Here is a 22260-nt window from a genome sequence, read left to right on the forward strand (position 1 = left end):
ATACACTGGCTGCCCGAGGACTGCGTCCACCGCTGGACGGGCAGTGTAGCCTGCCTGCTGGCTGGCACACTGCCGCTGCCCGCCCTAGTGGCAGATGCACAAGGCGCACTAGCGCTGCCAGCCTGTCCCCTGAGACCTGGGTGGTGACGCTCTAGGTGTCTCCACATAGGCGTCGTACCCAGGTGCGCAGGGTCCCTTCCACGGCTGACAAGCATCCTGCAGTGGACACAGCGGGCGTGGAATGGGTCATCTTGAGGGACCTCAAAATGCACCCATGCACCACTGCCCTTGGCCTCCTGCGCCCTGGGCGCCGTCCTAGGCCGTTTCTCGCAGGGTGGCTGCAGTCCTGGGGGGGGCGGCCGCCGCTGCCTGCCCACTGCTGCCACCCAACCCGCCCCTTCCACCCTCCACAGCGGAGGAAGGGCCCGGCTGAACTGGCATCGGAGAGGCAGGCCTCTCCTCCACCACCTCGCCAGACCGCTCCCCAGCAGAGTGTCGGGCTTCACGAGGGGGGGCCCCACTGAGCGGCGAAAGGATAGGGGGGGAGAACCTGGCTGCATCGCTCCTCCGTCCTCTCCCTCCCCGTGCCGCAGGCGCACCCCGCACCTGGCCTCTCCCACCTCTGCCTGCCAGCCTTGAGCGAGCCCTGCCCGCCACATGGCGCTCAGACATGCTGCTAGGTCAGAAGGAGGGAGACTTTAGGAGGAAGGCCAGACAGGGTCAAAAAAATAATTTGGAGGGGCTTAGGGGCCAAAAAAAAGGCAGCTGATTTGGAGGCGGCGGGGGGGGAAGTTTGTTTTCAAAAAAGGAAGCCAATTGGGGGGAAAGGAAGACTTTTTGATATGGGGGGGGGGAAGCCAATCGAAGTGAGGGGGAGGGTGCCTTTTTGAATTTGGGAGTCAACCACCAAGCCAATTGGGGAGATGGGGCTGGGAGGGTTTTTTTTAGAAAAATAGGGGTTTAAAGGGTGGAACCCCGGTGTGGGAGGGTGGCACGGGCAGTTGGGTGGAGTAGTTGTGGTGTGGGTAGCAAGTTTTTAACTTTTTTGGGGGGGGAGAGTGGATGGGGGGAGGGCACAGAACCTACCGGGGGTGGGGGAGGGATGCAGTCAACGCTTGGGAACCTGCAGATCAAAGGAGGAAACCCTTATTTAGTGAACTGGAACACAAAGTGTGGGTTCTGGGGGGTGGTTCTCAAGTAATGCTCCTGTGGGGGGAGCATCAAACTCAATGCAGCCTATTTAGTGACTCTAAATTGCACACAACCAAAACCAGAACCCAGTCACACCAACACAGAGGTTGAACCCACCCACTCTGTGACTCTGCCCGCCCAATGCCATGGCAAGCAAGCAGCAGCAAACACTTGATGGCAGCCTCATGGATTGAACATCATGATCATCATCATACATGTGTATTGGCCCAGCATGTAGTGGCAGCATCAGAGCCCAGCCAGGACCCCAATCAGACTGCCCCAGAGGCAAGGAAGCACTCTGGCATGGCATGGGCCCAGCATGTAGTGGCAGCATCAGAACCCAGGACCCCACTCAGACTGCCGCAGAGGCAAGGAAGCACTCTGGCATAGCATGGGCCCAGCATGTAGTGGCAGCATCAGAACCCAGGACCCCACTCAGACTGCCCCAGAGGAAAGGAAGCACTCTGGCATGGCATGGGCCCAGCATGTAGTGGCAGCATCAGAACCCAGGACCCCACTCAGACTGCCCCAGAGGCAAGGAAGCACTCTGGCATGGCATGGGCCCAGCATGTAGTGGCAGCATCAGAACCCAGGACCCCACTCAGACTGCCCCAGAGGCAAGGAAGCACTCTGGCATGGCATGGGCCCAGCATGTAGTGGCAGCATCAGAACCCAGGACCCCACTCAGACTGCCCCAGAGGCAAGGAAGCACTCTGGCATGGCATGGGCCCAGCATGTATTGGCAGCATCAGAACCCAGGACCCCACTCAGACTGCCCCAGAGGCAAGGAAGCACTCTGGTATGGCATGGGCCCAGCATGTAGTGGCAGCATCAGAACCCTGGACCCCACTCAGACTGCCCCAGAGGCAAGGAAGCACTCTGGCATGGCATGGGCCCAGCATGTAGTGGCAGCATCAGAACCCAGGACCCCACTCAGACTGCCCCAGAGGCAAGGAAGCACTCTGGCATGGCATGGGCCCAGCATGTAGTGGCAGCATCAGAACCCTGGACCCCACTCAGACTGCCCCAGAGGCAAGGAAGCACTCTGGCGTGGCATTGGCCCAGCATGTAGTGGCAGTATCAGAGCCCAGGACCCCACTCAGACTGTCCCAGAGGCAAGGAATCACTCTGGCATGGCATGGGCCCAGCATGTAGTGGCAGCATCAGAACCCTGGACCCCACTCAGACTGCCCCGGAGGCAAGGAAGCACTCTGGAAGGCACCTGTTCAAAAACCACCTGCAAGACGCATGCAATGCAACGCAACACACAGCAGCAATTTCTTTATTGGGCATGGGCATGAAGACACAAGTTACAACAGTACATCTCCTCTCCAAGGTTCCCTCACTCCTCCCCACACCCAAATGCATTTTAGAATAGGGGTGTCCCTATTTAAAACCGCCAGCTAGGGAGAGAAAGGGGCAACAAAAGGTGCACAATCGCACACGCAGTAACCCCTCTTCTTCCGGTCCTTTTCCTGCCGCTCACTGCTGGTCACGGATTCGCCGCCGCCAGCCAGCCACCCTGGGCTGGGACACAGCAGGGCGGCCGCACGAGGCACACAGGCAACTGGGGTAGTTCAACAACGATGGAGGGGCAGAAGTGAGGAAACAACACTATTTGTGTCGCTCAACTCACCCCCAAGCAGAGACAAAATCAACCAAAAACTATAAAAAGAAAAAAAAAACCGATGGCAGCCGCCAGGTGGGTAGGCTACTGTGTGCAGCTGCAGCTGTGGGAGAGGAGGTGGAAAGTGAAGGGGAGCAGAGAGAGAAAAGACTAAGAGAGAGAGAAAAGAGAGGGGGGGCAGGGACAAAGAGAAAGAGAGGAGAGAGAGAGAAAAGAAAGAGAGAGAGAGGAGAAAGAGAGATGATAGATAGAAAGAGGAGAGAGGAGGAGCGCAGCGCAGCAGGGAGGGGGGATTCAGGTGTGGGGGAGGACAGCAGTAGCAGCGGTCCAAAGAGGTGGGGGGAGCAGAGAGGATGTGTATGGATGGGGGCTAGTGTGTGGCAGGGGGCCTGGGGTAAGTGGAGAGAGTCAGGGGCAAGGAGAAAAAAGGGTTGCGGTGGGGGGAGCAGAGAGGGTGTGTGTGGTTGGGGGCTAGTGTGTGGTAGGGGGCCTGGGGTAAGTGGAGAGAGTCAGGGGCAAGGAGAAAAAAGAGGTGGGGTGGGGGGAGCAGAGAGGTTGTGTGTGGTTGGGGGCTAGTGTGTGGCAGGGGGCCTGGGGTAAGTGGAGAGAATCAGGGGCAAGGAGAAAAAAGAGGTGGGGTGGGGGGAGCAGAGAGGGTGTGTGTGGTTGGGGGCTAGTGTGTGGCAGGGGGCCTGGGGTAAGTGGAGAGAGTCAGGGGCAAGGAGAAAAAGAGGTGGGGTGGGGGGAGCAGAGAGGGTGTGTGTGGTTGGGGGCTAGTGTGTGGCAGGGGGCCTGGGGTAAGTGGAGAGAGTCAGGGGCAAGGAGAAAAAAGAGGTGGGGTGGGGGGAGCAGAGAGGGTGTGTGTGGTTGGGGGCTAGTGTGTGGTAGGGGGCCTGGGGTAAGTGGAGAGAGTCGGGGGCAAGGAGAAAAAGAGGTGGGGTGGGGGGAGCAGAGAGGGTGTGTGTGGTTGGGGGCTAGTGTGTGGCAGGGGGCCTGGGGTAAGTGGAGAGAGTCGGGGCAAGGAGGAAAAGAGGTGGGGTGGGGGGAGCAGAGAGGGTGTGTGTGGTTGGGGGCTAGTGTGTGGTAGGTGGCCTGGGGTAAGTGGAGAGAGTCAGGGGCAAGGAGAAAAAGAGGTGGGGTGGGGGGAGCAGAGAGGGTGTGTGTGGTTGGGGACTAGTGTGTGGCAGGGGGCCTGAGGTAAGTGGAGAGAGTCAGGGGCAAGGAGAAAAAAGGGTTGCGGTGGGGGGAGCAGAGAGGGTGTGTGTGGTTGGGGGCTAGTGTGTGGCAGAGGGGTGTTGGGGGGAAGGGGAGGGGGCAACAACAAACAGCAAAGGAGAAACTGGAACAACTCGGGCAGCAGCAGCGATTAGGCTGGATGGGGTGGTTGGGGGAGGAGCTGGGCCTGGGCTAGGGTCTGGGAGGAGGGATGGTGGGGGGGCAGGCAGGGGGGGGAGGAGGAGGAGGGGAGCAAAATATATAAAGCAATATATATCAAGAGAACACAAGCCAGAAGTTTAAAAAAAAAACAATGAAAAGAAAGACTCTAACCAGCAGAAAAAACTTGGGTGTGGGGGTGTGGGGAGGGGGAACCAAACACAGACTCTGAGGGGGGCCACTAAGTGAAAAGAGACAATGAAACCACAATTGCTGCAAATTAATAATAGCAAATGAATAAGTGGAACTGCAAGCAAAGAAAACTGGACTCTGTTTGGCAGCAGCAAACTTGGGAGAAGGCTGGATGGGGTGGGGTTGGGGTGGGGTGTGGTTGGACTTGGAGGGGCAAGTTGGAAGCAGGGAACCAAAACTGATTATATGGGACAACAAGAAACAACAACAGAATCCTCTGGGGGTGGGGGGGAGGGATTCAGGGAACCAACTCGCAGGGCAGCAGCAGAAACAAACAAAATGGTACAATTTAAGCAAAACCAGCAAGCAATATATAAATGAAACCAATGGAATGCAATGTGAAAATCAAAAAGTTGGACAAAAACAAGGCAGGACAAAGAGCAATAATTAATGGAAGAAGTTTTAAAGCAATGAGGATGCAGTGGGTGGGAGTGGGGGAGGGGGAGGGTAGGCCCAAAGGATGAGAAGGGAAAGGGGGGGAGGGGGGGGAGAAAAGCAGACAGACAAGGAACAGGGGAAATTGGGGGAAATTAAGAGGAAAGTAAAGTGAAGTAACACACAGTATACAGACAAGAGACAGACAGAGAGAGGAGACACACAGAGAGTCACAAAGGGCAGGTGGACAAAGGATTAGACAGAGCACACACAGAGAGACACAGGACACAGTCAGGACTCACAGAGACACCAGAGCAGCCAGCAAAGGGCAAGCAGGTCTCAGAGATGATCCCACAACTGCAGCCAAGAGAAGTTTCCAGAGAAGAGGCTTGGGTTTATATAGGTTTGAAATTCCCTCCTTTGGGAGCCCCCACCTTTGCACTCCCCCCACGGCCAACAGGGTGCCAGCTCTCAACAGTGCAACAGCCAAGCAGCCTACCAGACCAAAGGACTCATTTTGGCCAATCAAGGATCAATAGCGCAGCCAATACAATGCCTGGAAATAGCATCACAAAATGGATGCAAGGAGGAGCAAAAGTTTCGGGAAGGAGACACAAAATGGAGGACACACTTGGAACTTTAAAGAGACTAAGAGTAAGAGAGACACTCAGAGACTCAATTTCACTCCCGAACCGGCTCGAATTCGGTCCGGCTCGGTCCCGGAAGGGCCCGATTCGGTCCGGGATCGAGCCGCCGGATCCGGACCGGTTCGGGACGAACCGGTCCGGGTCCGGACCGAACCGCACATCCCTAATTGTGAAAACTCCCTAGAGTTTCAGAATGGCCCTCCATGGCATTCTCCTGTCTGCAGGAAAACCACCACCTCCTTGAGTATTTGATTCCAGAAGGCACCACTTCCACCACATTTGCTTAGGCCCCCACCCTGCCAACTCGCTCCACAGTGAGAAAGCCAGTTAGAGGCCTTCCTACTTTAAAATGAAGCCATTCCTCTCTGACCTTTCCTTACTCTAAAAACCAAACTGGTTTGGGTTTCTCTGTTAACTCCACATTGCTGTTTCCTCTGGCAGTCCTGATGGGCTCAACTCACTTGGCTTGTCCAAACTCATTCGGCTTGCCTTTCTATATCTCCCGCTTCCTTCTCCAGTCTCTTGAGTCAGCATTAATCCCTTCCTCTCCCCTGATCTCATTCAGATCTCTTCATCCCTGTCTCCTTTTTCTCTTCTTTTGGTGTGGTGGCTTGCCTCACCTCGCTCTCTCTACGGATCATTCCTCTGACACTGCTTTCTCTCATTGACTTGGTTATAGCTATATCTCCATATCTTGCCTCTTAACCCTTTTCTCCCCACCTCCCTCTTTCATTCCTAATAGGAAGGAACTAGTATCTAGTCAATCACATAAACAGACAGGCAGAAACACATACACACCAGTTGAAACAGTCATTGCATATAGCCATGTAGACTTAAATAGTCAATATTTGGTTAAACATGAATTCTGTGGTACTGTCAGGTGTAGCCTCTTGTATGATACATTAAATCATGTTTTTCATGGTATTCAGATAATGTCTATATAGCAGAGGTTACGTATTAACACCTAGACACATGTACCAAATAGCATGTTCTATGTAATGTGGGAATACCTGCATGTGAATTGCCATGCCTCTTACTGTAATCAATAAAATATATATTTTTAATTTGGATTTTATTTTATTTTATTTGTTTATTTATTTATCATGTTTATATAAAATCTCTGGACAGTTTAAAATTAAAACCCAACAACAATTAAAATAGCACAAATTAAAATATCCATCAGGAAAACATAAAACATAAACTAAAAGCTTGATAAAATAGGTGCATTTTCAAAAGTCACTTAAACAGCCAGAGATGGCAAAATTCTGATTTTATTTGGGAGTGTTCTAGAGCACTGAGTCAACCCTAAAGAAGGCTTGGCTGGTGGTAACTGCAACCAGACCTCCCTGATGGTCTTAATAGGCAGCGGGGTTCATGAATAAGAAGGAGCTCTCTTAAATACGCTGGGCCCAAGTCAGTCACGGCTTTATAGGTAGTAACAAGCACTTTGTATTTTGCCCGGAAACTAACCGGCAGCCAGTGTAATTCTTGTAAAATAGGAGTAATGTGGTGTCTACGGGTAGCCCCTGAGAACAACCTGGCTGCCGCATTCTGCACCACTTGTAGTTTCCGAACTATGTACAATGGCAACCCAACTTAGAGCACATTACCATAGTCAAGCCTGGATATTAACAGCATATGCACCACTATTTTAAGATAGTTTATCTCAAGAAAGGAACATCGCTGGTGTATCAGTTGAAGCTGATAAAAAGTACTCCTGGCCACTGCCTCAACCTGAGATATCAGAATATCAAGAAGAAATCCTCCAAACTATGTACCTGTTCTTTCATTCAGATCTCTTCATCCCTAACCCCATCAGGAATGCACCGATCTAAATTACTTCCTAAGTTCCAACCACCCACAATGAGTACCCCCATCTTGTTTGGATTTCCCCTGCCGACTGAACCAAGAGGCACTTTTTAAAAGTGGTAATTCTCTTTATTTAGCAGGGGGAGAGCAACTGGTCCTATCCACCCCCAGCACAGCATCTCTCCAGTGGATGGAGCACCTCTGTTGCAGATGTCCATCTTATGTTTCTTTTTTAGATTGTGAGCTCTTTGAGGACAGGGAGCCATTTTTATTTATTTATTTATTTATTTTTCTTTCTCTATGTAAACTGCTTTGGGAACTTTTGATGCAAAGCAGTATATAAATATTCATATTAATATTAGTATTCAACTCAGTTTGTTCTCCCACATCCACCCCATTATCAATTCCAGATAGGCATTTTGGAAAGTTACTCCATTTCTTAATGAAGATTAAGCTGATATGGAGAAGCAGATTTGGGTGTCATCAGCATATTGATAACACCCTGCACCAAATCTCCTTATGATCTCTCCCAGTGGTTTCATGTAAATGTTTAAAAACATTGGAGATAGAATGGAGCTCTGTGGGACTCCATACAGTAGCTCTCACTTAAAAGAGGAACAGTCTCCAAGCGACACCATCTGGAATCTACCCAAAAGGTTGGAGCAGAACCCTCGCACTCCCAGGCCTCTCAGGCAGTCCAAAAGGATACCATGATTGATGGTATCAAAATCCACTGAAAGATCTGAGAGGACCAACAGAATCACACTCACCTGTTGATTCCTAATTGAAGGACACCATCCAGCAGGCCAACCAAGGCTGTCTCCAGCGCATAACCGACCCAAACGCCAGTTTGAAATGGATTCAGATAATCTGATTCTTCCAAGACTGTCTAGATTTGAGAAACCACCACATTGGTTTCTCAAATGGTGATTGAGAACTCACCTTACCCGACTATGGGAGGTTGGAAACAGGTCTTTAATTGCCTAACTCTGAGGATGCCAATGCAGGGTTCTTCAAGAATGGTCTAACAATTAAACTCATTTATTTATTTATTTATTCATTTATTTTTTCATTCCTTCATTCATTCAATGTCTATACTGCCCTTCCAAAAATGGCTCAGGGAGGTTTACACAGAGAAATAATAAATAAATAAGATAAACAAAATGGATTCCTGTCCCCAAAGGGCTCACAATCTAAACATAAACATAAGATAGACACCAGCGACAGTTACTGGAGGTACTGTGCTGGGGGTGGATAGGGCCAGTTACTCTCCTCCTGCTAAATAAAGAGAATCACCACATTAAAAGGTGCCTCTGCCAAGTTAGCATTTAATTTCGTGTGGGAAACTGCCTGTTTATAACCATAGCCCTGGATCCCTTAAAAAGGGACATCACAGTGCCCCCTTATTAAGTGGATATTATTACATTGCAAGCAGCAAGCATCAATTTCAGCAAAAGACCACTCCATACCTCACTGATCTTGACTTTGGGCGTACAGTACACCTGGCAACCCTACCGCCTTTGAGCTGCAGCAATAGAGTTGGTGAAGACAACAATGCCTTCCTCTTCTATCAAGCTTCATTCTTGACATACCTATAGTGCTTCCCTGAGCATGGCCAGCATAATAGATTTTCTCCTGTCCTGTTTTTTGCAGAATAAAGTATATCATGGCAGGAAGGTCACAGATTCCCATTTCATGGAAACTGCAAATCAGGAAACACATCACTGAGCATGAAGTGCATTCATACTTGCTTCATGTGCATTGGCTCTGTCCCTAGAAAGCACAATTAGCTAACAGGAGAGAAGATGAAACAGTCTTCAAATACCTAACATTTGTATTAAGGAAGAGGGAGAGCAGATATTTCCTGAGAGTATGCCATAGACTACCTGGAGATAGAGCAGCAGTCTCTCAGAACTACCTACCTTCTAGGAATAAGCAACGAACAACGAACAATACTATGAACAATACTTCCCAATCCCATCCCCTTCAGCAAGATTGGTTGGTAGTTTCAAAGACTGCTGAGAGGTCCCGGAAAATCAACAGGGTCACACTCCTCTTCTCCAGCTGCCAGTATGAATCATCCTCTCAGATAACTCAGGTAACTCAGAATCTCTTCTGAGGATCAGAGCACCCTCTATAATGGGGTGGAATAGGATACAGGAGATTCAAGAAAATTGCTGAAATTGGTCAGAGTTACTTTCCATAAGTATGGCCAGTTAGAATTATTTCAGTCTCAGACTAGATTTCCTTGTATAAAAACAGCAGTCAGAAGTGGACTAGATGATTTCTATATGGAGATTTTTCAGGTCTAGAATATTATGGCTCTGTAAACTAATAAAAATATTTTGTATATATTTAAAACTACAAATAATATTAAGTGGATAACAATTAAGTTCATGTCAGTTAAGAAGGCTGTTCCACTGAGAATAACCCATGACTGGGCAAGGGAAAACATACTTTGAACTTCAGGAGAATCATGCTACAATGGTTCCTTGGGAGTTGAATGTCAGACTTCTGATTAAAAAAATTAACTAACCTGAAATCCCAAAATGCTTCTTGTTCAATTGTAAGGTTTTGGTGTCTTCTGGACCAGGAATTTCCTCTGCTATTTCCAATCCATACATCATATCCAGCATCTGCTAGTATGAAGCCCAGGCTATTGTGGGGCGTGTTTGATACCCAGACACTGCCTTCCATAGTCAGGGCATGCATCAGCAATATGGAGGACTTTGAGTCTGATAAATAAAAGACATCTAAAGTTAAAAATTGTAACATTATAACATTAATATAATATTGTCCATCGTTGTATTTTAACATGAGGTAGCCAAGTTCAAATCCCAACTCTTCTAGGAAGGTCTGGGCTGAACTACATTAAATATTATTGATCTTCTGCCTTGAGCTCCCACCAATGCTTTTTCAAGACTTGAAATTCAAATTCCTGTATTGCTGCCAGCCCCATCTTTCTTTCAAATACTGCAGAATCTATGTAAATCCATCACACACACTCACACACCCAGGGCACAATTAGGTGTGCCCGCAGTAGAATCCGACCTGCTAATGCCATGGGTAGATGGGAGAAGAAAGAGAAAGCCCCATGCACATCCTTCCCCACCAGCCGTTTTTTCTCCTGGCTTGAGTTATGTGTGGTCTCAGAACCACACCAGGGGAAAAACTGGTTCATAAATAAGTGGTTGAAGGAGGAAAAGGCTTGGATTTATTTCAATAACACTTTGGGGGCCCCAAGCAGCTTAGTGATGGGGAAGAGATTTTCAGTGGGGAATTGGCACCAAAATAAAGGGTTCCACACCCCTACTTCCACATCATAATTTTAATTTAGATTGGGCCTCTGCACAGTTGCTATTTCTATAAAGTAAAGCCCAAACTAGACTATATCCCATTTAACATCACATCTAGTTTGGTTCCATAATTTGGTCTGTTCTCTCTCCTCTCTCCTGAAGAATCATGACATTCGCAAAGCCCTGCTTATATACCTCATTATGAGGGTGAGGTCAAAGGCAATGGTTCATATCTTATTCTTTTGGTCTATTTAATGATAATGGTCCTGTGTGCTCAAGGTTACCTTTTCCTTTCCCTCCTGGAATTCTGTTCAGGCTCAGGTAATAGCCATCTTCTGTAAGAACATTGTATTCTTCAGAAGGATATCCCCAGTATTGGATTTTCTGACTCTGTAATGGTACAAAGACATGATAGACCTACATTTCCCAGTAGACAGAAGGTTGTTTCTCATGTCCACCAACAGGGCAAGACAAGCATCCTACCCAAGTCTGGGAGCTGTTCACACTCCCGTTTTGTGATCCTGTGCTTGTAAAGAGCAAGGTAGAAGGCAGGGGTAGTGATCATCTTGCAAGGTTCATGCTGAGTAGGAGGGTTCTGTACTCAGTAGCTGTACCCAGCTGTTTAATGAAGTAGGAGAAAAAGGCCTCTCACCCAGTGGGGACCTCACAGATAATCACTTCCCCCACCTCCTACCTTGCTTTTTTGCAAGCACAAGATCACCAAATGGGAGTGTGCACAGCTCCCGAACTTGGATAGGAATAACAATCATGTGAAGTAGCTTATTTTTTAATAAAAGACTGTGTTGTTCTTAGAACCTAACTTTTAGGAGCAACTCATCAGAAGCTTGATTTCGACATGATAATCCAAAAAACTACATTAGATTAGAACTCCTACAATCCTAAATTTGATTAGGACTGTAGGCATCTATGTGGGAACTAATATATTTGCATCTACTCATAGCTAGATATTTGGGGACCATGATCTCTAAAGGGAATCAGAACAAAACAAAAATAGCAGACACGTTTCAAAGACACTCTTTTCTGAGAGAGATACACTTTTTTGCATTTATTTTATTTTCTAAAAATGAATTTAACATATGGAAAAATTCCAGTTATATGTTACATAGCTGGGGGGGGGACATTTTGATTGCATTAATTATAATAAAAGATTATTAAAACTATGATTATAATAAAAACAGGGGTACATTCACATTTCAGATTAAAGAAAACAATGAATAAGGATGTAAATCATCACTAAATTTATCATTCCAAAAAGATACAAAGAGTGACCATTTCTTAATAAAATGAGAGTCATATATCGGGTTTTCTCTAGCTCTTATACAGTAAATGAATTTCATCGTCTGGACTATATCCCATATCCTAAAAACCCAATCAGACAAAGGAAGATTTATATTCTTCTTCCAATATGCTGCTATGGGAATGTTTGCAGTAGTTATTAAGTTGGTGATCATTTCAATATGATCTTTATCCACAATATCTTTTAAATAATTCAGTAGAATTCTTAAGGGATCAACAGGTAACTGATATCCACTTATTTGGTTCACATAGAACAATTTCAGTTGCCTATATTGATTGATTTTGCAATATGTCCAGAAAAATGTGTAAGTTATCTGAATGTACTGCATTCCTTCACACTGCCAACATCTATCATGAGGTAAATTATATATTATCTTAATTTTAGATCATGTTAAATACATCTGATATAGCATTTTCAAATAATTATATTCTAAAATCATAGAAATCAAGTTCTTACATTCTCTCCCTAGCTTTCAATAGATTGTAAAGGACAGCGGGGATGATCTAGTCCCTCTTTCAATGGGGAACTAAGTTCTCAAATATTGAAAATCCTACCTGCTTTGAATCTCACCTCTGTCATGAACTCAAGAGGTGACTCTAGGGAAGCCACTCTGTTTCAACTACAACTCACCTTCACACATATGGGGATAACGATACTTACATTACAGAGTTGCTGTAAGGATTGCATTCAAGTTTATACAAGTGAAGCAGTTTGCACACTCCAAAAGCATTATACAAATGCTAAGCATTATCAATACAATATTTTTACAAGTATTTCTGAGTATTCTGACATACTCTTAAGTACATTGAACACAACCTACATGGTATATTCAATCAATCTACTGCATTGCTACAATTCACTGAATATTTCAGCTGAGAGTATTTAAGTATATTCATAACCGCTGCTGAAGTTATTGGCATTATCCTTTGATTCTTGGATCAAAGAATCCAAGAACTCTATCAGCTAGTTAACAAACAGGGCTATGTGAACCAGGGCTATGTCATCAATATAGGGCTTATTCATCAAGGACTTCAACTTACAATGTTCATATATTGTTCAGGATTAATTTCTGTTTTGCTTATGAGTTCTTCTGGACTCACATTTCCTTGTATAACCATCATGATAAACAGCAGCAACATCTTGGACCATCTTTTTTAAAAAAGTTGCATATTTTAAACATGGAAAAGAGATATTCTTTATTACTGAATGTTTTGCTTTAGCTCACAAGTAGGGATGTGCGGTTCGGTCCGGATCCGGACCGGTTCGTCCGAACCGGTCCGGATCCGGCGGCTCGATCCCGGACCGAATCGGGCCATTCCGGGGACCGAGCCGGACCGAATTCGAGCCGGTTCGGTACCGAACCGGCTCGGGTTTCCCGAACCGGTTCGGGAACGAAATTGAGTCTCTGGAGTGTCTCTTTAAAGTTCCAAGTGTGTCCTCCATTTTGTGTCTCCTTCCCGAAACTTTTGCTCCTCCTTGCATCCATTTTGTGATGCTATTTCCAGGCATTGTATTGGCTGCGCTATTGATCCTTGATTGGCCAGAATGAGTCCTTTGGTCTGGTAGGCTGCTTGGCTGTTGCACTGTTGAGAGCTGGCACCCTGTTGGCCGTGGGGGGAGTGCAAAGGTGGGGGCTCCCAAAGGAGGGAATTTCAAACCTATATAAACCCAAGCCTCTTCTCTGGAAACTTCTCTTGGCTGCAGTTGTGGGATCATCTCTGAGACCTGCTTGCCCTTTGCTGGCTGCTCTGGTGTCTCTGTGAGTCCTGACTGTGTCCTGTGTCTCTCTGTGTGTGCTCTGTCTAATCCTTTGTCCACCTGCCCTTTGTGACTCTCTGTGTGTCTCCTCTCTCTGTCTGTCTCTTGTCTGTATACTGTGTGTTACTTCACTTTACTTTCTTCTTAATTTCCCCCAATTTTCCCTGTTCCTTGTCTGTCTGCTTTTCTCCCCCCCTCCCCCCCTTTCCCTTCTCATCCTTTGGGCCTACCCTCCCCCTCCCCCACTCCCACCCACTGCATCCTCATTGCTTTAAATCTTCTTCCATTAATTATTGCTCTTTGTCCTGCCTTGTTTTTGTCCAACTTTTTGATTTTCACATTGCATTCCATTGGTTTCATTTATATATTGCTTGCTGGTTTTGCTTAAATTGTACCATTTTGTTTGTTTCTGCTGCTGCCCTGCGAGTTGGTTCCCTGAATCCCTCCCCCCCACCCCCAGAGGATTCTGTTGTTGTTTCTTGTTGTCCCATATAATCAGTTTTGGTTCCCTGCTCCAAACTTGCCCCTCCAAGTCCAACCACACCCCACCCCAACCCCACCCCATCCAGCCTTCTCCCAAGTTTGCTGCTGCCAAACAGAGTCCAGTTTTCTTTGCTTGCAGTTCCACTTATTCATTTGCTATTATTAATTTGCAGCAATAGTGGTTTCATTGTCTCTGTTCACTTAGTGGCCCCCCTCAGAGTCTGTGTTTGGTTCCCCCTCCCCACACCCCCACACCCAAGTTTTTTCTGCTGGTTATAGTCTTTCTTTTCATTTTTTTTAAAACTTCTGGCTTGTGTTCTCTTGATATATATTGCTTTATATATTTTGCTACCCTCCTCCTCCTCCTCCCCCCCTGCCTGCCCCCCCACCCTCCCTCCTCCCAGACCCTAGCCCAGGCCCAGCTCCTCCCCCAACCACCCCATCCAGCCTAATCGCTGCTGCTGCCCGAGTTGTTCCAGTTTCTCCTTTGCTGTTTGTTGTTGCCCCCTCCCCATCCCACCAACACCCCTCTGCCACACACTAGCCCCCAACCACACACACCCTCTCTGCTCCCCCCACCCCACCTCTTTTTCTCCTTGCCCCCGACTCTCTCCACTTACCCCAGGCCCCCTGCCACACACTAGCCCCAACCACACACACCCTCTCTGCTCCCCCCACCCCACCTCTTTTTCTCCTTGCCCCCGACTCTCTCCACTTACCCCAGGCCCCCTGCCACACACTAGCCCCAACCACACACACCCTCTCTGCTCCCCCAACCCCACCTCTTTTCCTCCTTGCCCCTGACTCTCTCCACTTACCCCAGGCCCCCTACCACACACTAGCCCCAACCACACACACCCTCTCTGCTCCCCCCACCCCACCTCTTTTCCTCCTTGCCCCCGACTCTCTCCACTTACCCCAGGCCCCCTGCCACACACTAGCCCCCAACCACACACACCCTCTCTGCTCCCCCCACCTCTTTGGACCGCTGCTACTGCTGTGTCCTCCCCCCACACCTGAATCCCCCCTCCCTGCTGCGCTGCGCTTCTCCTCTCTCCTCTTTCTCTCTATCATCTCTCTTTCTCCTCTCTCTCTCTTTCTTTTCTCTCTCTCTCCTCTCTTTCTCTTTGTCCCTGCCCCCCCCTCTTTTCTCTCTCTCTTAGTCTTTTCTCTCTCTGCTCCCCTTCACTTTCCACCTCCTCTCCCACAGCTGCAGCCGCACACAGTAGCCTACCCACCTGGCGGCTGCCATCGGTTTTTTTTTTTTCTTTTTATAGTTTTTGGTTGATTTTGTCTCTGCTTGGGGGTGAGTTGAGCGACACAAATAGTGTTGTCTTCTCACTTCTGCCCCTCCATCGTTGTTGAACTACCCCGGTTGCCTGTGTGCCTCGTGCGGCCGCCCTGCTGTGTCTCAGCCCAGGGTGGCTGGCTGGCGGCGGCGAATCCGTGACCAGCAGTGAGCGGCAGGAGAAGGACCGGAAGAAGAGGGGTTAGTGCGTGTGCGATTGTGCACCTTTTGTTGCCCCTTTCTCTCCCTAGCTGGCGGTTTTAAATAGGGACACCCCTATTCTGAAATGCATTTGGGTGTGGGGAGGAGGGAGGGAACCTTGGAGAGGAGATGTACTGTTGTAAAACTTGTGTCTTCATGCCCATGCCCAGTAAAGAAATTGCTGCTGTGTGTTGCGTTGCATTGCATGCGTCTTGCAGGTGGTTTTTGAACAGGTGCCTTCCAGAGTGCTTCCTTGCCTCTGGGGCAGTCTGAGTGGGGTCCAGGGTTCTGATGCGATGCTGCCACTACATGCTGGGCCCATGCCATGCCAGAGTGCTTCCTTGGCTCTGGGGCAGTCTGAGTGGGGTCCTGGCTGGGCTCTGATGCTGCCACTACATGCTGGGCCAATACACACGTATGATGATGATCATGATGTTCAATCCATGAGGCTGCCATCAAGTGTTTGCTGCTGCTTGCTTGCCATGGCATTGGGCGGGTAGAGTCACAGAGTGGGTGGGTTCAACCTCTGTGTTGGTGTGACTGGGTTCTGGTTTTGGTTGTGTGCAATTCAGAGTCACTAAATAGGCTGCATTGAGTTTGATGCTCCCCCCACAGGAGCATTACTTGAGAACCACCCCCCAGAACCCACACTTTGTGTTCCAGTTCACTAAATAAGGGTTTCCTCCTTTGATCTGCAGGTTCCCAAGCGTTGACTGCATCCCTCCCCCACCCCCGGTAGGTGCTGTGCCCTCCCCCCATCCACTCCCCCCCCCAAAAAAGCTAAAAACTTGCCACCCACACCACAACTACTCCACCCAACTGCCCGTGCCACCCTCCCACACCGGGGTTCCACCCTTTAACCCCCTATTTTTCTAAAAAAAACCCCTCCCAGACCCATCTCCCCAATTGGCTTGGTGGTTGACTCCCAAATTCAAAAAGGACACCCCCCCCTCACTTCGATTGGCTTCCCCCCCCATATCAAAAAGTCTTCCTTTCCCCCCAATTGGCTTCCTTTTTTGAAAACAAACTTCCCCCCCTGCGCCTCCAAATCAGCTGCCTTTTTTTTTGGCCCCTAAGCCCCTCCAAATTATTTTTCTGACCCTCTCTGGCCTTCCTCCTAAAGTCTCCCTCCTTCTGACCTAGCAGCATGTCTGAGCGCCATGTGGCGGGCAGGGCTCGCTCAAGGCTGGCAGGCAGAGGTGGGAGAGGCCAGGTGCGGGGTGCGCCTGCGGCACGGGGAGGGAGAGGACGCGGGGAGCCTGAGGACACCCCAGTTCTCCCCATTGGAGAATTCTTCGCTCCGGCCCCATCTTTGGTGCGCAGGATTCAGTTCCCCACGCCTGCTGCCGCCAATCGCGGCAGAGGCAGAGGCACCGTTAGGGCTGTGGCGGGTCCCTCCTCGCCGGCGGCACCAGGTGCTGCTGAGCTACCGCCAGTTGTTGAGGTGGAGGAGACTGTGGAGTTGGAAGAGCAGGTAGAGGGCGGTGAGGACCGTGCGGCTGGCAGCGATGCAGCCAGGTTCTCCCTCCCTCTGGGGCCCCTTCCCCCTATCCTTTCGCCGCTCAGTGGGGCCCCCCCTCGTGAAGCCCGACACTCTGGTGGGGAGCGGTCTGGCGAGGTGGTGGAGGAGAGGCCTGCCTCTCCGATGCCAGTTGAGCCGGGCCCTTCCTCCGCTGTGGAGGGCAGAAGGGGCGGGTTGGGTGGCAGCAGTGGGCAGGCAGCGGCGGCCGCCCCCCCCCCCCTAGGACTGCAGCCACCCTGCGAGAAACGGCCTAGGACGGCGCCCAGGGCGCAGGAGGCCAAGGGCAGTGGTGTATGGGTGCATTTTGAGGTCCCTCAAGATGACCCATTCCACGCCCGCTGTGTCCACTGCAGGATGCTTGTCAGCCGTGGAAGGGACCCTGCGCACCTGGGTACGACGCCTATGTGGAGACACCTAGAGCGTCACCACCCAGGTCTCAGGGGACAGGCTGGCAGCGCTAGTGCGCCTTGTGCATCTGCCACTAGGGCGGGCAGCGGCAGTGTGCCAGCCAGCAGGCAGGCTACACTGCCCGTCCAGCAGTGGACGCAGTCCTCGGGCAGCCAGCGTATTGTTCACGTGGACCATCATCACCTCACCCGCCTCATAGGGGAGATGATTTCCACCGATGACCAGCCGTTTCAGGTGGTCGAGAACAACGGCTTCCGCCGTATTCTCCAATACCTGGCTCCCGAATACGTCATCCCCTCAAGGACGACGTTCAGCCGGAACGTGGTCCCCTCCCTGTACCGCCGGTGCAGGGAGCTCGTGTCGGCCGAGCTGCGTGCAGCTCCGGCCGGGACAAGCGTGCATTTCACGACTGACCTCTGGACCAGTGTCAGTGGGATGCACGCTTCTTTCCTGGCCCTCACTGCCCACTGGTGGGGACCGGAGAGTGAGGGGACCTCCGCGGGCGATGCTTCCGGGTCCGGCGCGGCTCCCGCTGCACTACAGCACAGGTGGGCCGTCCTGCACGTGGAGACGATGGACACGAGGCACACCGGGGAGGAGGTGGCGGCCGTACTCGACCGCCAGATAGAGGAGTGGATTGGCGGGTGTCCACACCTCTCCCGCGGCTTCATTGTCACCGACAATGGAGCCAACGTTACCGCCGCTGTCGAGACAGTCATGGACTGTGTGAACATACGGTGTATGGCACACACGCTCCATCTGACCGTCAGGGACGCCCTTGGCCTTAAGGAGCTGAAGGCGTCCCAGGAGAAGGGGGCCCGCCCCATCGCAGCTGCTGTTGCTGCCACGGCCACGCTTGTGGATAAGTCCCGCAAGCTGGCCACCCACTTCCACCGCATCGAGAAGTCCAGGAGACTGCTTCGCCAGAAGCAGGATGACCTTGGCCTTCCTCGCCATCTCATCCCTACGGATGTGGAGACGCGGTGGAACTCCACCTTCCTCCTGTTCCAGCGCCTGTTGGAGCAGGAGAGAGCCCTTGTCGCCCTGGCAAGGGACGAGTCCTTGGATGTCTGCGACTTCTCGAACGCAGAGTGGAAGCAGATGTCCGAGGCGGTGTCGGCACTCGAGCCCTTCCAGCTTGCCACGAAGGGCTTGTGTGGCGACACCACTCCCTTGAGCCAGGCGCTGCCCACAGCTGTTGGTCTCGAGAAGCTGATGGGTGGACTCCATATCTCTCTGACCACGCCAGAGGGTCGTGCTCTGGCTGGGAGGCTGAGGTCTGGGGTTGACAAGCGGCTCGTTGATGTGCTGGGAGACAGGGAGGAGTATGTCCTCGCTTGTCTCTGTCACCCAGCCCTCAAGGGCAATGCCGTGAGTGCCGACGACTTGCCCAGGTGGAAGGGCATCCTGGTCGAGAAGGTTAGGGAGGAGGAGGCCGCTAGGGCCCGCAGAGACCAGGGTGTTGGTGGTGGTGCGGGGGCAGCCCTCGCGGCCCAACCCGCACCCAGCAGCAGCATGGGCGGCCAGCCGGCGTCAGCTTCCCCTTCTACTCCCTCTTCCCAGTCCAGCAGCGCGGCATCCCAGGCGGCGCCATCGCAGCAGCCATTTGCTACCGACTCGAGATCCGCCCAGTGGTTTCAGCGGTTCTGCTATGGCGCCATGCCTGGTATGCGGGAGGCTCGACCTGCCAGGCCCCCCTCCAGTGCTGAGCAATGCGTTGCGCAGTACTTGGAGGAGCCTGTGGAGGGAGACGGCGTGGACTGCGCACAGTTCTGGGCGAGCCGCCGCCAAGTCTGGCCGGACCTGGCGGTGGTGGCTGTGCGCCTCCTCTCCTGCCCCCCAACCAGTGTCCAGAGCGAGCGGGTGTTTTCACGTGCCGGGGACGTGGTGACACCCTCTCGCTCCCGCTTGGACCCTGGTCTGGTGGAGCAGCTGGTCTTCCTTAAGGTGAACCTCCCCCTGTTGGGTTACCCCAAGCTGCAGTTTGAGACAGGCGAGTGATTACCGTGGGTTGCCCCATGGTTGGTCACCTGCCTGGCTCGACCTCTGTGCTTACCCCTACCCTCCCCCCTTCCACCTCTAGCTGAGCTGACGTGACAGATGCTGAGCCGTGCCAGCCAGTCGCAGCGTGTAGTGTGCCCACACAGAGATGCAGTTGTAGTAGTAGTTGTAGTGCTGCGACTGGCCAGATGTTTACAATGCCCACGCCCACCTAAAAAGAAACCCAATGCTGACCAGCACAGGCCCTTTATCTATCCACCTGTCAGCATTTGGGGACCTGGCGTGGGCACGGCACACCCCCCCCAAAGTAGCACAGCCCACGGAGTACTAGACTTAGCGGCAGCGGCGGGTATACGTTCAAAAATGCAGTGTAGATATGTAAATACTAGTAAATAAACATGTAAATAATTTTTTCTTTAAAAACCCCATGTCAAAATCAAGCCTCAAAATTATGCAAAAGAAAGAAAAAAAGGTGACAAAGGGAGAACAAAATGATGAATGCCAAATGAATTGATTTTATTGAAAATGTCACCAGAAATCATGTGTGGGGGGCTTGGTTTACATGGAGAAAATGATTGGTTGATTTTTTGAAATGAAACGAATGAATTATTATCATCTTATGTTCATCTTGATTGTGGTCACTGTTGATGTTGGCTGATGGCAAAAAACCCAAAACCATCAGAATAGCAATGAACTGGCTGCCAACACAACATATTGATTGATAACTGTGCAGGGGGGGAATCGGGTCTGTGTGTGTGTGTGTGGTGCAGGCTCAGTCTGTCTCTTCCTGTTGTGTGTCTGTCTGTCTGTCTGTCTGTCTGTCTGTGTGAATGGATGCCTAGCACTGTCTCTGTGTGTGGATGCTTTCTGGTGTGTGTCTGTCTACATTTTTTTTCCTCCCCCCCATGCCTCCCTCCATCCTTCCCCTCTCATCCTCTCCCCTTCCTCTTCACCACCTTCCATCCTCCCTCCCTTCCAGCCCACCACCGCCTCACCTGCCCCCAACCCCGGTCTGGCAGATGATGAGAGTCTGGTCTCTCCCACCGAAGCACACACGTGAGCACGTGTGTGCACAAATATGTGGCTGACCAACTCTGAGCCGGACCCTCCCCCCTTCAATCCCCTCTACATCCCTCTCCCCCTCCCCTTTCCTCCCCCCTGCCTCCCTGCCTCCCTCCCTGCCTCCCTCCCCCCTCCTAGCTAGCAGCGCACACATACACACACAAAACACCTGTGGTGGCAAACACCACCAGCACACATGCACTCACACTGGTGCCACCACCACCTCTGCCTTGGGCCTCTGTGTCCTTGAGCAGATATGTGGTGGTGGACCAGAGAAGCATTTCTTTCCAGCAAGGCAAAAGGCATGCACTCACTGCACACACACACACACACACACGAAGAGGTGAAGACGAGAAGAGGCAACTTCTAGGACCAGCAGCAGCAGGTGAGTGTCGTGTAATTGTGTTGCTTCCCAAGGCCACTGCCCATGCTCAATGCTCAGTCTGCTGAAACTGAAGAACTAGCTACAATCACCCTTCCTCACACGCAGCTCAGCTCAGCTCAGCTCAGCTGCACAGCACACTGACTAACTAGACACTACAGCTGGTGGTAGAAAAAACAGAAGTCTAGATTCTAGAAGATGTCCTGGTGGATTCTAAACTTTCAAATCTGTGCTAGGATTGCCTTGCCTCCTCCTCCTGCTGCTGCCTGTAATTGTGCCCTCTCCCCTTGCAGTTGCGCCGTCGTGATGGGTTGGTGATGTGCGTGCGCCGTCTACTTGTTAGCTCTCTCCTCCTCATGTTGGCTGGGCTTGCCAGGCACTGGCTGGCAGCAGCTGTTGGCTGTGTGCTAGGCTCAGGCTGTGGCGCGCGTGACTGGACTGGGAATGTTATTGTAGCGGCAACACTGGTTGTGGTGGTAGCAGTAGTAGCTGTTGTTGTTTCTGGGCTGGTGGCTGCTGGCCTGTGCTGACTCTGCGCACTTGGTCTGGTCTGGTCTGGTCATTGGGATGCAGATGTAGGGTGTGTGTGCATCATCCATGGGGAGCATCAGAGCAGAGCAGAGCAGGTTGGCTGGCTTCTGTCTGTCGGGCCTAGTCAGTGGCAGGCACTGAGTGAGGCGGTGGTTTCTTTGGGCATCACGTCACCCATCATGCAGAGCGGCAGGTCTGCTGCTCTGCTGCTCCGCCTCCTGCTTCTTCTCTGTGTGTGCTGCTCTTGTGCTTAGTGTGCTGCTCCGCTGCTGCTGCTGTGCTGGCAGGCAGCACAGCAGTGGCCTTTTTGTTAGATCAGAGAGTGGGTGTTGTCTCTCTGAGTGTCCTCCTCTTACTTGCTTGGATAGGAGTGGTGGTAGTAGGTAGGCATTAAGATGGACTGACTAGGTGTTACGTGTTAGGGCGCCCAGAGAGAGGGGCCAAAAAGATGGGGTGGCAATTGTTTGGTTGCTCCTAGTATTATTGGTGAATTTCTGAAGAAATTTTTTTTTCCATTGGCTAGAATGGGGGTTCGGGGCTGCCCCAGACCTGCCTCTGTGGGGTGGCAGCACCGCCAAAGTGGGTCCGGGGCCATGGCAAAAATGCCCTCAGTCCCTCCCAGCAATCCCCGTAGAGATAGGAGTGATGGTTCTGTTGTTTTTCTGAGGTGTTCTGAGTGAGTGTGGATTCTGTGATAGCAAATGAGAGTGGATTCATGGTGTCTCATTGGAAATC

The 22260-nt window shown here is 50.9% G+C and overlaps 1 protein-coding gene across 1 annotated transcript in view; it reads right to left on the minus strand.

The window, feature by feature from the left end:
- Positions 1–12938, minus strand: part of LOC128350841 (lipase member M-like) — a 33824-nt gene extending 20886 nt beyond the window's left edge. The window contains exons 1-4 of the mRNA XM_053309618.1: positions 12930–12938; positions 10851–10961; positions 9812–10014; positions 8868–8977 (exon numbers count right to left, since the gene is read on the minus strand). Of these exons, the coding sequence (XP_053165593.1) occupies positions 8868–8977; positions 9812–10014; positions 10851–10961; positions 12930–12938 (433 nt within the window). The remainder of the gene's footprint in view (positions 1–8867; positions 8978–9811; positions 10015–10850; positions 10962–12929) is intronic.
- Between the last annotated feature and the right edge of the window lie 9322 nt (positions 12939–22260).

The sequence above is a fragment of the Hemicordylus capensis genome, chromosome 3, assembly GCF_027244095.1.
Source record: "Hemicordylus capensis ecotype Gifberg chromosome 3, rHemCap1.1.pri, whole genome shotgun sequence".
Classification (NCBI taxonomy): Eukaryota; Metazoa; Chordata; class Lepidosauria; order Squamata; family Cordylidae; genus Hemicordylus; species Hemicordylus capensis.